Here is a 14,918-nt window from a genome sequence, read left to right as displayed (position 1 = left end):
GTTACTCAAGATTTTGTAGCTATTATTCCTCTTCTTCAGATATCTCTTCTCCAGGCTTGGTTCTTTGTACTTGAAGTGATCATACCCATGTAACTGCAGACATCCCTGCCACCCAAGCTGACTCACAGTGGGACAAAACCACTTCTACTGAAAAGTGGCTGAACATTTTATCTTGCAAAAATTATTCCCCTGTGTTACGGCTAACCATCTTACTATTTCCTGTCTATAGTCTGTGTCTTTTTCTGATCATGCACTGGATCAGAAAAAGAGAAAAAAGATGATACTTGTTGAAATGCCCCTCCTCTAGTTATGCAAATCCTATGAAAATAGGACATACTCTCAGGCTGATGGGAATTAACACCTTGAAACAGAAGCAACCAATTATTTAATGTAATTCTAACTGAAATGAACACTGAAAGAAACATTGTCATGGTTATGAAAGAGGTAAATCCTTGAGCTTTCTGTCACTGCTGAGATTGTCTGTAGCAAAGAAGAACATTTTTTTTTTCTTTTTTGGTACAGTAATTAGGTCTTGTACACAGAATGTGAAATCACATTGCTCATAGTAGTCCAGTAGTCTACTTCAGTTGTGCCTTTTAATCATAAGGTTTGGTGCCCTTTGAAACCTATAAGTGGGATTCAGAAAAAGTACTGCAGGGCTTATCCTATATGAATTTGAGCTTAAGACATCACTCAAAATGGTTATGAGTGATGTGGTCTGGCCTATTTAATTTAACAAAAAATAGTCAGTTTTATGTCAATTTGATATTGTCAGTGAAACTAGAGGATGTTTTTGCCTGTGACTAGCACACACTGTCAGGGGTGGGGAACTTCAGAATGCCCATGTCTTCACTGCCATAGGAATTCCTGAGCTGGAGAGCAGATATGTAGAATAAAAGGGGGCATATGTGTTCTTTGTGTTTATTCAATGGAACAAAATGCCAAAGAATTTAAGTTTTATCATGAGTTTCTAAAAATTTGGAAGAACAGGATTAAAATGAATCAGTGTTCACTGTGGTTAGCTTCTGGAGTCTGAGGGCAAACTTGAAAGAGAAGTGTAGTTTGAAGGATATGTGGATCATTTATCCCACCTGCATCCTTATACCATTCCAAGACATTAAATATCCTCTAACACCCTACTGAGAATGTATTTGAGATTGATATTATAAAACTAAATGCTGAAGATACAGCGTGCCAGAAGAAGGGAGTAAGAGGTACTGAGGACATCTGTCTTCTGTGCTGAACTTCAGAAGTGCTTGCACTGCATTCTGTCAGGCAACATTTCCTGGTAAAATCTATCTAAATATGAGCAATATATGAAAACAAAAGCAAAGAGAGTAAATTTGGAATGCATTCAGAAACTCTGCTGTCTGTAAGCGATATTTGAGAATTTGTTCATTGAAGTCAGCAAAATAATTTTTACCAGCTTCAGCGTGCTTAATTAGATGCTAAATTCTTGTAATCCTTTGGGTCAGGTGTAATTCCAGTTTCTGGCAATATGTCATTTTCACATTATTTCAGCCTGGAAGTAAGACAGGAATTTCTTTCTTTTTACATCTCTATTGTTTACATGACAGCACATAAACTTGCCATGATGAGTGTATATATATAGTCAGAAATTTAGGTGGCATAATTTATTATTGATCTGAAAGCAGAGATCTGAACATAGGCTTATAAAAATCTCATGAAATCCAAAGTTCAAAATAAACACTAAACCTTTTGGAAAATTCAGCTGCCCTGGGGATACACCACAACTAGAGGAAGTGAGCAGCTGGCAACTAAAGCAAGTGTTTTAAAGAATGAATCAAATACAAATTCAGTAAAAGATTACACACTAGACAGACCCCTAGGATAAACTGACTGATCTAAGTCTTGATTTTTGCCCATCCTGTATGAGTAGAATTTGCTTCACAGGAATTGCAGACAAATGATTCTCATCTGATGGAGCTACAGTGTCTTACCTGTATGGAGACGCTGCTATAGGAACCACCTATGACTCCTGCGATGAGTAATGGTAAATTCTCTTGAATGGCATATGAGCCATCTGGGCACATATATTCTGTTTCATCCACTTTAGTCAAAGATGCCCTGACAAACTCCAAAGACTGTTCTAAGGCATATGTATCCCTGGAACATGTGTCCAATATGTGAACTCCAAGTTTAATTCCTGGCAGCAAGTAGTTGTCTCTGTTGATTTCATCAATGGCAAACAACATGGCCTCCAAGCGCTGGATGCCTCGATCCTCATTGATTCTCCCACATTCTTCTATCCCAGTGCCTTTTTCATTGATTGGAAATAAGCCACCTAAGACCAGGTCTCCTTCTATCTTAATTTCCTTCCTTACAAAGCTGTGGTCACTTAGGGAAAGGAAAACTCCTTTGGAAAACAAAGCTAGCGCAAGGACTTGGAGTCTGGTGAACATCTTCATTGGTCCTGTTTTAGCAGCTCTAAGAAACATGGGTGGGAGCAAAAGCGCTCTTCAGTCCTTCTGATCCATTGCCAAAATTGAAGTGTTGTCCCACAGCTCTGTGAAGAGCAAGCCAGTAAGACTTTCCACTGGATTTCTAAAGAAGAGATGAAGTAATTAGAGAAGGCAAAAGGAGAAGTGAGTTGTTACAAAGATTTTATCAATAAAACATCTGAGAACAATATTAAGGGAATATTGGATAGTATGGGCAATAAGAAATATATTTGTCTTGTGCACTCACATAGTTCCTTATTCAATTTGCTCCATAACTGATTACAGACTAAGCTTTTACTATGACAGTTATGCAAAGATCACAGACATGCAGTATGATAAACTTGTGTTGACAGTTCACCAACATTAAACATTTTATGAAGAGAAAGATCATTTTTTATTTTTATTTTTATTTATTTTTATTTTTATTTTTATTTTTATTTTTATTTTTATTTTTATTTTTATTTTTATTTTTATTTTTATTTTTATTTTTATTGATTTATTTTTCTCATAGCATTCTTATTCCATGATCTCTTTATTCTGGACGCAATGTCTTATGTGCTATCACTTATTACATCTCCAGCTGCTTCCAGCCTTCCCTTAGTAATTTTTTTCTTCTTGTTGATTGCATCCTATTTAAAATTCCTTCAGTTATAGCTCTACCACTGTGCTTTATCCTTGCTGGTAGCTTTTACTGAATCCAGCACTTGGCCTTCACATCCAAAGTCTCTTGCTGAAGTCCACCTGCCCTGCCTTCCTTTAGTGGACTGCTCACCTGTTTTAAGCAGAGGGAGCATGAAAGAAATCCATTGTGGCTTCACCTCTATTTTTGGGCTGTGCAAGTTGTTGGAAACACAGGAAATGCCTATTTAAGCATGTGGGAAACAAGGGTCGTGTCTGTACCTTTTTAAAAGTGAACAAGGTCATAGCATACTAGTTAACAAATTCCTGGCATGGATTAGACTCAGATCAACTTGTGCTCTTCCAGAAAATGCCTGGGCAGGCAATGAGCAGAAACTTTTCTCAATAAATGGTTTAGTTATATCCACAGAGACTCGGTCATTTTGTACTGGTTTGCCTCAGCAACAAAGAATGGCTTTGGTCCATTTAGTTATTAGCATTGCAGTTCTGCAAGGCACTTTACTAAGTGACCTACCAAGTATAGTTATTATGGGGAAGGCCTAGAAATTGAACCTGAATCTCCTTATGCCTTAATCACAAAATCATCCTTCCTTAAGGCACAGAAGGTTGTCTTCCAAGCAAATTAAGTAAAAAAAAAAAAAAAGAAAAAAAGGGTGGTGGTGGTGGGGGGAAGAAGAGATGAAAGAGAAAAAGGAGAGACTTGACAAGGAAGAATCTTGTACTTGATACCTGCTTAGGGCATGGAAATGCCTACAGCTGGACGTGCTCTCCTTATTGTTAATCACAGTTCAGTGCTCAGATCACAGGGAGAGCAGAGCAATGATGTATTTATTTAGGAAATGATTTTACTCTCTCTAAGGTCAAAATATTCTGCTGATGACCTTAAAAAGAGAAAAGTCAAGATTTTGAATAATAATTGTGATAATTCTGTAACCCACAACAGTCTGTCTATGCAATGCAGATACACGTTTTTTCTGTAGACTCCTTATCAATATCTCTTAAAATATATAAAAGCAGCTGCTTTGATCTCCAACTTCTCGGATAAATCAAATGTGATCATATTTAAATCAATCAGTTTAATAGTTTATTTCTGTACTTATCTTTTTTTTTAACAGAATATATATTATTATAAAACTTGCAGGGCTATTAATAATTTAGAAATACTTACCACAAAGGAATTGAAATAAGCAACAATTAAGGCTTAACAGTGAATGATGGATAAGCAAGTTTATTTCAAGGCAGTTGTTTATCATGGTACAATTTCAATGTTGCTGCACCAAACTGTGTAAAATTATAGTTTTTTATTCATATTTATGCCAACATGGTTCTCTCATAAATCAGTAACGTGTCATGAGAAGAGTTAAACATCTTTTACTCCAAACCTAGTAACGTGTACAAACTGAGCTGCAGGCTATCTCAGCAGAATTTTCCATTCAGAAATAAGTGATATATTGACGGAAAACAAGCTTCATCATTTCTCAGTGATCTATGAGCAAAGCCAGCTTTCTGATCGCATGTGTCTATTAACCAGTTCCAGAAAAGACTTTTTATGTGTAATGTTAGGAGGAGTAATGAAGTAATTGTTCAGCAGTCATTTCTGTTTCAGACTTAGTACTATAATTTATCAAATAATACTCAAATACATGCATGTCATACAAAAATATTGAAAACATCCAATTGAAAATAATTATCAGATTAAAGGGCAGCATTTTTCACATTTTTTTTGCACGATTAATAATTAAATTGGACTGTTTTCCACTGTCATTAATACATTTCAAGGATAAAAACAGACCTTTGGAGTCTGTTTATTAGTTTGTTTTCATGCAATATTCATCCTATTTACTTTTGAATCTTCTGTCATCACTGTATCTTGAAAAACATTCATATATTTACCCTTACAACACTTGTAAAATATTCTTCACTGTTTTGCACTTGGGTAAAAAGAGGCATAGAAAGATGAAATGAGATACTTAGAAGAATCTAAGTCCAGATTTTCACAGAATCATAGAATTATAGGAGTTGGAAGAGACCTCTGAAGATCAAGTCCAACTCTCCTGCTAAGGTTCCCTACAGCAGGTCACTCAGGAAGGAATTCAGAGGGGTCTTGAATATTTCCAGAGATTCCACGGCACCTCTGGGCAGACTCTTCTAGTGCTCTGTCTGTCAATGTGGCCCTGCTGAAGGAAACTGCAGTCAGGCATGGCAAAACAGGGATCAATCCCAGCAGAAGTCAAGGAGGAACTGGAGAAACTGAGGGCTGGGAATGGACACGATCATTTATCTGTTTTTTCTTTTTCTTTTTTTTTTTCCTTACAGCTTTGGAAGGAGAAGGTCAGAAGCTCACTTGTACTGGAGATCCCAAGATCCCACCCTGACTGGAGACATGCTGCTTGGTAAGTGGTGCTTGTGAGGGAATACCACCTTAGCCTCCTGTGTGGCAATGCTTATGGAGCTCTGAACTCTTAACAGAGATAAGCCAGAGTTAAGCCAGGGACTTTCATCTTTGTTTCTTTAATTTGGAAGAATCTCTGATACCAAAGCAAGTTTCCATCTTGAAAATGGAGTTTTCTCTGGACATGTTTGAGGCCAGGTTGGATAGGCTCTTGGTCAACCCGATCTAATGCCTGATTTAGTAGTTGGCAACACTGTCTGCAGCAGTAGTGTGGGAAACACCTGATCTTTGAGGTCCCTTCCAACTCAAGGCATTCCATGACTATACACTGTAGAAAGACACTACACACAACATCCTGATTTCCAGGAAAACACAATAATCCTATCTTATGTGTTCAGATTCTTCATTTATAAACAGGAGACAGTTACAAGAACACTGCGCTGGGCACCAGATATAACTCTCTCTTTCTGAAGGCTCAGAAGCTTGTGTCCTGCTGCCCATTTAGCTGTGTTGCCCAAGAGCAGGTTGATGAGTGGAAGCCGTAGTGTGGGGACTGTTTGGTCTGTGGAGATTCCCTCTGGGTCTGTAATGGAGTGATACTCCAGCAGCTTCTCAGCAGGTTGTGAGGCAGATCAGGATGGCTGGTGAGTAGCATCACTATGGTGACACCAAACTGACAGCTTGATGTGAAGAAGGGAGGATACTCTAAAGCAGCTCACAAATATGGGCTAGCATCGCAGTTTCTCTTCTGTTCTTGCTGGTGTGCACCTCCCACATGTTTTCTCTGCAGCTTGCATAATTCAGAAATATCTACAGGGACATTTTATACCTACTTCAGGCTAATACAGAACATATTCCTCCCCTGAACCATTGTGAAGGTAGCACCCAGCCTTTGCCATTTCAGAATTCTACCACACTGCCCATTGCTTTTTGTCTTCACAGTAATTATCTCCTAAAACTACAGTATCATAGAATCATTAAGGCTGGAAAAGACCACTAAGATCATCTAGTCCAATCATCAACCCATCCCCCCCATGCTCACTCACTGTGTCCCTCAGTGCCACATCTACCCTTTTCTTGAACACTTCCAGGGATGGTGACTCCACCACCTCCCTGGGCAGCCTGTGCCAATGCCTCACCACTCTTCTTGAGAAGTAACATCCAACCATGTTTCTAGGAAGGTGAGTTAACATTTCAGAAATAAATATTTGTCGATAAAACTGCAATGCCCTCATTTTTCATTTATGTTTAATGTTTCAACTCTGGCCATGGGCTGTTATATTTTTCTAGGGGTTGTGTTAATATAAAAAAATATTAAAACCATATATAGCCATATAGAGTTTGGATCCCTGGTGGAAATAGATAAGAATATGCTTATAAGAATAAGCACAGAAGCAATCCAAATGTCAAATAAAAAAATAAACAGAAACAGGCAGAAAGAGAATAGTTTCCATGTCTGGATCAGGAAGCTTCTGCCAGAAATTCCCTGTGTGAATTCAGCCAGCATCATTCTGCTTGAGAACCACCTTCCTTGGGCATGCTGCCTTTGGAGCCCCTTTTCTTTTCACTACCAAAGGTCCACAGAGGAGAGCAACATCTGCTCTTGGAGGACACTGTCAGCACTTCCTTCAGAAAAAACAACTCACATGTATTAAGCAGCTGTGCTGATTTTTTATTTTTATTTTTTAAATACCCTTGGTTTTTGGTCTGAAAAATCTTTTTTTATGCACATTTCTGTTCTTGTAAAAAGTTGATTGGACAAATTCAGTACTTCTACATGTTTGCTTATTTATTATGGAAGTACATGCTCTTTCCTCAAAAACAGCAAGAATAATGAAAAAGAAAGATGTCTGGGTTTTCCAAATTCAGTATTCCACTAGTAATGTCTACAAAACATAATCTCTTTCGTGGCTTTTTTCCAGGGGTATATGCACATGACAGCTCTGGTCTTCTGCAGGCTTTTTGCTTTCAGCTCACAAAGTAGAATCACCTGTGCTATTGATTCAGAAGTGAATTCTTGTTAGGCTTGAGGTATCACTTCAATCTCTTTTTCTGAGTATCAGAATCTGAAAAGAAGTGCAATTGCATGTTCCATTTAGCCTGATGGCTTGTAAGTGGAATATGATTCTTAGCTCACTGAGAAATTTGATGACACCTTCCACATATCAACACCAATGTCTGTCATTAGCAGTCTATCTAACAGCTGTAGACTTTCCGGTTTTCCATTTACAAGGTTAAGGATGGACTGAGAATCTTCATTGATTGTTGAGGCACCTCAGATCTCATAGTAGATTTCTAAAGTCAGTAAGTAACTAGGAAATGAGATGATGTCCATGAACAAATTTAAACTATGAAGGATTTTTCTTCTTTTCTTTATTCTCTACTCCTTGCTATCCTAAATTCCCTTACATTTCCCCCTTTGAAACATTCTGAAAGACTTAATCTGTTTATCCATCTTCCTGAGAAAAGATGCAACAAGAGCCGACGTGGGTGCTGGAGAAGATTATGTTTAGTTTTGTTGTGGGTGGCTCCCTTTTGGCAGTCATGGATTTTTACTGCAGTATTCAGGACTATAATGTGATATTGTGGTGCTAGAGCCATATGTCAACTCAGTATCACCTACCACCCTTAATCAACTTTCTTTAGAGGCAGTAGAAAGTCACAGGGGAGGCTCCACATGCCCATGCTCTTGATCCACATTATAATGTTGAAGCTACTGAGTCCTTAAATATATCTGTTTCCAAGGGCACCCCAACAGCCATATATCTTTCCCTGAGCCCGTGCTGTGCCCTATAAATCTTATCTAGAGAAGTACAATTCTAAAACATTTCCAATTTTGCCTCAAAATTCTGGCTCATTTTAAAGACTGACACAAGTTAAATGCCACAATGTCTTTCTCAAAAATCATGGATAACTTACACAGCAGCATTGCTCATCCAACACATTTGGCACATTTATACATGCTCTGCCAGAACTTGACCTTAATGTCTGACGAGAACTGTGCTGAAAGATGTCTCACATCCTTTGGAAAAGAGTGATGGACAAGTTAAAATCTCCTTACCAATTAGAATTAGAGGTGCCATCACCTCTGGAGAAGAAATGTTTCTAAGGGAATCCAAGCCTTGAAATGATAGTTATGTTCCAGGTACACAACTTGCTCACATTTTGACTCTGACTGGCTGAAATTCAATAGAATGAATGGAGGAAAAAAGTTTTACAAGTCATGGGAGGTAGAGAAAACAAGTACATTTCCTCCATGAAAGTAGAGATATTTCTTTCATTAAATGTTAATCGGGTGCTGATGCATACATTTGCTGAAAATAAGTCAAAGAGCTTTAAATTTCAATTTCTTGCTGTTTTGTCTGTCTCTTATTTTTTCCCTTATTATTTTATCTCCCTGAAAAAAAAAAAAAGATAAAAATGGCTATATAGTTTGGTAATTTTATGCCTTTTACTTCAACTTGGAGACCCATACTTGAAAAACATGAATTAATATTCCCATGCTACACTTCTAGTAGCATGGGAGTACAAGCAATGCAAGTTCATCCCATGCATGATATGATGTAAAAGTGTTGCCATTCTAATGGTAAAGCCCTGAAAATTTTGGGTTTGTTTTCAATATAAAGAGTGACATACAATGTAAGACATAATATGATGGTGTAGAGTGAAAATATTCCTCTTAAAATACAAACCTAAATTCCATTATGCTGGAGGAGAAATAAAAAGAGAAATCATAATGCTGCATTACTATTTGTACTCTGTTAACATCAGTGAGAGATGCTTTATGTTTTCTACAATGTCAACATAAAATAGATGCCCAGACCTTGCCTTAGAGATACGTGGCATGCTCATTCTGTTTCAAAAATAGAACTTAAAATATTCAGTGCATGGGAAAACAAATGTCTCTGATGTTACATTCTTGAAGTTCCTAGATATTAAAGGATTCTGTAGATTGCAACAGGATTGCAATTTAGCCCAGCAAAGAATAAGGAGACATTGAAAATTAAAATACATTAATGTAATGTGAAAATGCGAGTCTTTACTTGTTGTTAAATCAAGTGAATTTATCTGGCATTAGCTGAGTCCTTCAATAATAAATTTGGTTTCTGCAGTTGGAGCTGCAATGAGCAGACCCCCAGAACTAGAGAACCAGATTAGACAGTGCAATTTTTTCACTCATCTGAGTTTCTTCAATACTTTAATGGTAAATATATTCATGTATATTGGGAAGGCCAGCCATGAGCCTGAGGCTTTGTGCCATCTGGACAATTTGTGCTGCAATGATCTTGGTGTAATGCAGGGTTAGACCTTTGCAAGTCACACCATCTTCCCGTCTGTCTTTTTTGGATTGAGCTGAATCCTACTGCTTTTTATCCATCTGCTTATTTCTTCCAGGCATTGATGACAGCTGAAAGCACATCAGCAAAGACCACAATGAGCAGACAAGTGCTATCTGCTTACTGATTGTGTGCTATTCAACTTTAGTTTCATGTCTTCCTGTGTGGTCCTGGAAAGACATGGAAGAGGAAAGCTGGGAATACAAGGGCCTTGGGGACAAAGGAGCAGCTGGTTTATGTGACCTGTGAATATCACAGAGTTATTCCTGTTAGGTGGCCCAGGGACACCATTGCCATGTAAAGGTCAACAATACCAAAGGCTGGATGAGAGCGTTAAGGGCATAAATGTGGAGTTGTCTCAGACAAAGAGAACCATGGAATATTCAGTATTATGTCCTTACACATAGCTTGTAGCCAAGTGGAGCCTTAACCCCTGCACTTAATGCAAGTGAACCTTAACTCAGTGAAGATAGTTTCTGCCTAAGCATAGTCCCTAAGGGATATCTGTGCATTTAGCTTTTGGACAAGTGCTTACCCTTTCCCTCTTACTTGATTCTTAAGCGTCAGATTTTTCCAACCTCACAAAATTCTGCTTTGTGTTCATATGCTTTGTGTTCACTTTTCAGCTCTCTGGAACATCTGCAGGTTTTTCCAGAACCCAGATCTCTCTGCGAGCCCATGCTCCAGCCACAGATCTCTGCCTGTGCATTCTTGGCTCCCACCAAATGGTATTGGTGCTGGCTGCCAGCTTTACTCTCATTGCTTCACTTCCAAGACGTTTCCATCACATCGTGGCAATAGGGCCAAAACATGGCTGAACCTCTCATATGTGGAGGACAGAGAGTCCTTTCTTGTTATAGCTGCTGTTGAAATTCAATTTGGCTGCTAATACAGCCAGCATTAGTCATACAGGCCTTGTAGAGAAGTTGTGCGTATGCTTTCTCTTCTGCATCTGCATAAGGGATGACTTTTGCTGTCACCTAAGCTGTTCCAGTGGGACCTAATCTTGGCCAAAAGCTTCAAGTAACAGCATTCAAATTTGGTCCAGTACCCTTCATACCACCAGTGAATTTAGAATAAACTTTCCTGTAGCAGCTAAGGGGAAGGCCAGCAGTAGGCAAAGCCCCCTCCTTCAATACTTCTCACACACCCATGGTTTGTTTACAAGCCAACTAAAAGTTACCAAGGTTGATGGTCCCATTGCTTCCTGGTCTGAGATGCATCTCCCTGCTTACCACGGCAGAGCAAAACACTGCTGAGATGGTTTCTCTCATTTGTCAAATGTGGCAACATTTCTTCCTCTGACATTTACACAGAAGCTTTTAGAGGAGGAGCTATTGCTTTACCCCATCTGTTCAGTGCTGCACTCTGTCTCATCACCACAAGCCATTTATTGATGATATTCGATCTGCCTAACTTGAATACTTAGCACAAGGCAACCTTTGACTTCCCTCAAGAGAATCTCCTGATTATTCTGACCTAGGGGTCTAGTAAGAAGTGCCTGGGATGTCAATGGCCATAAAAATCCTTCTAATGAAAACTCAGGTACTTGTTTTAGGACTAGCTTAGGTGGCATGTACAGAATAAGATCAAGATAGGGGCCGAGTTACATGAGTAAGGCTTCACTTACTGCTCATATATATTTTGTTAAATGCTATGTGTTTTATGTCTCATTATTCTTGATGATAAAAAAGACTACCAGAAGAGGATGAAAATGGGGAAAGATACTATTTAGGGTTGTAAAGAAAGAAAATTATTGAAGTGTTTTACTGTCAATTGTGGCATTTCTTTGCTACCTTTTTTTTTTTTTTCTAACATAAAATAATTAAAATGTAACAACAATAGTGTTTCTCTGAATGATCCCTTCCCCCTCATATGGAGGCACCAGAGCCCAGACTAGCTCCTCCATCACAGGAATGTCGCCTCCAGGCTACAGCATTCAGTGAAGTGTGAAATCACAATTAACGGAGCAAGTGTTTTGTAAGTGAGCAGAGACTGCTGCAAATTACATCCTGCTATTAGCTGATTTTAGAACAACATTGTTGAACAGCTTCATGATTACTGGGCTGTGGCGTGTATTAAAAAAAAACATTAATAAAACGTAATTGATTGTGAATTGTTCTTGCTGTGTTTATAGTTTCAATCGTAAATGCCAAAGAAGTTTACTGGAAACAAAAGCTGCCCTCAGTTATCAACGGAACTGGATTGTTCCAAAAATTTTAGAGAACCAGATTTGCAGCTGCTGTAAATCAGTAAACTACTGAAACCCATGGGTTCTGCTGACTTCGGAGTTCCTCCTAGTGTTTTTATTCTCCAGTCAGCATAGAAAGGTGTGAGACTGCCTTGTCTTTGCCAGACAATACCTCTGGGAGCTTGCTGGGAATAGTATCCTTAGTCTCTCAGATCTGCCGTTCACTCGGCTTACCCTTACAAGCTGGTTATGTCACTAACAGGGAACGGGGTCTGGTGGTTTCCAGTTACTGAGAACAAGCAACAGTCCAGAGACATACTTAGAAAATATTCACTTTTCTTTCTCTCCTTTGAACCCAAACTATTTTCAAACCTTAAATCGTGTTCTCTTACAAGAAGACAGTATACAATTCTGATCCATGACCCTGTCTTGTTTCATGGATGGACATGCTATGCCACAGTAGGTGTTCGGCTATGTTTTTCTAACTTGGGTGCTCTGGTATGAATACAAGGATTTATGAAAGACCATTCACAACTGATCTAATCTGGGACTGGGTCCCAGTCAGTGATGCAAACTGTCTGCTCTTCTACACCTCTTAATGCTGCACTGCATTGCCTGCACTTGCTGGTCAAGATTAGTCAGGGGGAGACTGAACTGTGCCAAAGTCCCCAGAGAAACATGCTCAGGTACATGGACTGCATTTTGCCTTAGTTGTTTTCTACAGATTTTTAAACTCAATGAATTTTCATGAGTTTTCTCACCTCACAGTAAGGTGGGATGAGGAGAAAAATAAAAGCTTGAAATTCTGACTGTAACCACTAGTTACAGTGCTTCCATGAGGAATGATGAAAAATCTTAGAAGATGACCTAAAATGCAATAATGAAATATCTGCATTATTTATTGACTTTTTGGCAGCCTCTGCCTTGGCAAATATTCTAATATAAACAAGGAATGGATTGCTGAAAAGCATTTCCTGCAAAAGAGCTAGCATTAAGAGTGTTTTCTATATATATATAAACACAAATAATCATATGAAAGACAGTATTTCATGTTTCTGGAAAGTTATATCCCTCAAAGACAGCAACAAATGTGCCTCATGCACATGGAGTGACTTCTACAAGCATAGATCTAAATATAAGTCACCACACAGCTCATTTCTTTTTCTGACACAGCTCTTTGTAGACAAAGGTGAATCCTGGAGCAAACACCTCCAGACTGATTTGAGCTGTTTCTCTTTTCATCTCTTCCATCCATCCCTCAGATCTTGTGTAATCTGTTTGTCTCCTTTCTTGTGGCTCCACAGCAGTGTATATACATGCACATACATTTTTATATGAAAAGCCAGTCTCATATCCCCAACTTACCCACTACTTTCTCTCACTGTAAATGGCCATCACTATGGTAACGACTGCTTAACACAAAATGTAGGGAGACAATTAGAAGAGATCATAAAATATGAGATACAGCTGTGTTCTGTGTAAAACCACAGACTGATTTCCATCATGGCTCTTGTTGCCAACTGCTCCAGGTCACCATGGGGCTCTTGTCACCTGTGATCTGGCATCTGCAGCTCAGTGCCTTACAGGCAATAGCTCTTTCTTACTCTGACTTTGACCTTATTCTTCTCTGCATTTCAACCATCCAATCAGTCACAGAATTGAATTCAATTGGTGACCAGCCTAATGTCCTTGGAAATGGTGTTCTGCAGCAGTGTGCTTGGTGGCATATGAAGGAACTGGCTGTATCACAGGACAAAGTACATAACATGATTGTGACCCTTCTCCTTGTGAGAAGCCTCTCAGTGGTGCCAAGTCTCAGACTTCAAAATTAACTGGCTGATAAAGCAGAGGAAGACCCACCATGAATTGTATGAAGAATTCCTAGTGAATTTAGGAGATAGCTGGTTATTCAGTCCTTGACCTACTTCTTTCAAAACCCATGAAAACTTCTTTTCTTTTTACATATAACCATATCTTAGTAAATACCAGATGAATGTATCCCCTATTCATTCTTTACTCTTTCAACGAATCATGTAATTTCTTCTAACAATTCAAATGGAGAAAATGTGGACACTGAGTTCCCTCTTCATAAAAATTCTTTGAAAAATCCTTTTATGAACTCTAGACAGACAAGAAAGCCAAGCGATTAAGAACAGTAAAAATGTTCTTTTCTCATCTGAGCATCCTAGAAGTGCGTTCATCTTTAGACAATGGGGGTTATACACCATTAGCGGTATGGGAAAATTAGTAAACCCACTTCTAAGAAGAGATCAGTGAGGTGGTACTCTAACTCCAGGGTAAAATATAGGATGACAAGTAGGCACACATTTAAATGAGAAGCATTCGCTGCTGGTTGGAAAGAACCAAAAGTGATTCTGGTGATAATCTACTACCATGATGGAAATGGGTTGGCCATGGGTGATGACTATTCACTGGCTTCTCTGCTACAAGAGCAACTGAGCACATAGGAGGGCTGTGGGTTGCATGCTCAGAACTGATGAGGGCAGGGGATTGTCCTGCCAAACCTTTTTTGAGGTGCTCAGTGCTTCAACTAGGAATAAATGGACTCAGGATGTTCTGCCTGGATGTCAGGAAGTACTTGTTTACTGTGCAGGTGACAAAGCACTAGCATACATATCCCAGAGAAGCTCTGGAGTCTCCTTGCAAAAAATCAAAAGCCATCTGGATGTGGTCCTGATTAGTCTGCTCTGGGTGTCCCTGCTTGAGCAGGCATTGGACTGAATGGCCTCCAGAGATTGCTTCCAATCTCAACCAGTCTGTGATTCCCGCAGACCAGTGTGGATGCTAATGCCTGCATAGACCCAGGGACAGTGAAAATTCATCCTGGCTAATGAGCCTGAAGACAGCATACCTTTCTGACACATTCTCTTACCTTC

The 14,918-nt window shown here is 39.0% G+C and overlaps 1 protein-coding gene across 1 annotated transcript in view; it reads right to left on the bottom strand.

Annotated features, from left to right (window-relative positions):
• GRM3 (glutamate metabotropic receptor 3) overlaps window positions 1-14,918 on the bottom strand; it is a 105,807-nt gene that overhangs the window by 46,192 nt on the left and 44,697 nt on the right. Inside the window, exon 2 of the mRNA XM_065743733.1 lies at window positions 1,962-2,565. Within this exon, the coding sequence (XP_065599805.1) occupies window positions 1,962-2,459 (498 nt within the window). The 5' untranslated portion in view covers window positions 2,460-2,565. The remainder of the gene's footprint in view (window positions 1-1,961; window positions 2,566-14,918) is intronic.

Source organism: Cyrtonyx montezumae, unplaced genomic scaffold, assembly GCF_038088225.1.
Source record: "Cyrtonyx montezumae isolate F1298 unplaced genomic scaffold, pur_monq_1.0 scaffold_3, whole genome shotgun sequence".
NCBI classification, from domain to species: Eukaryota; Metazoa; Chordata; class Aves; order Galliformes; family Odontophoridae; genus Cyrtonyx; species Cyrtonyx montezumae.
Note: the sequence above shows the minus strand (reverse complement) of the source record. Positions and strands in the feature narration are given on the sequence as shown.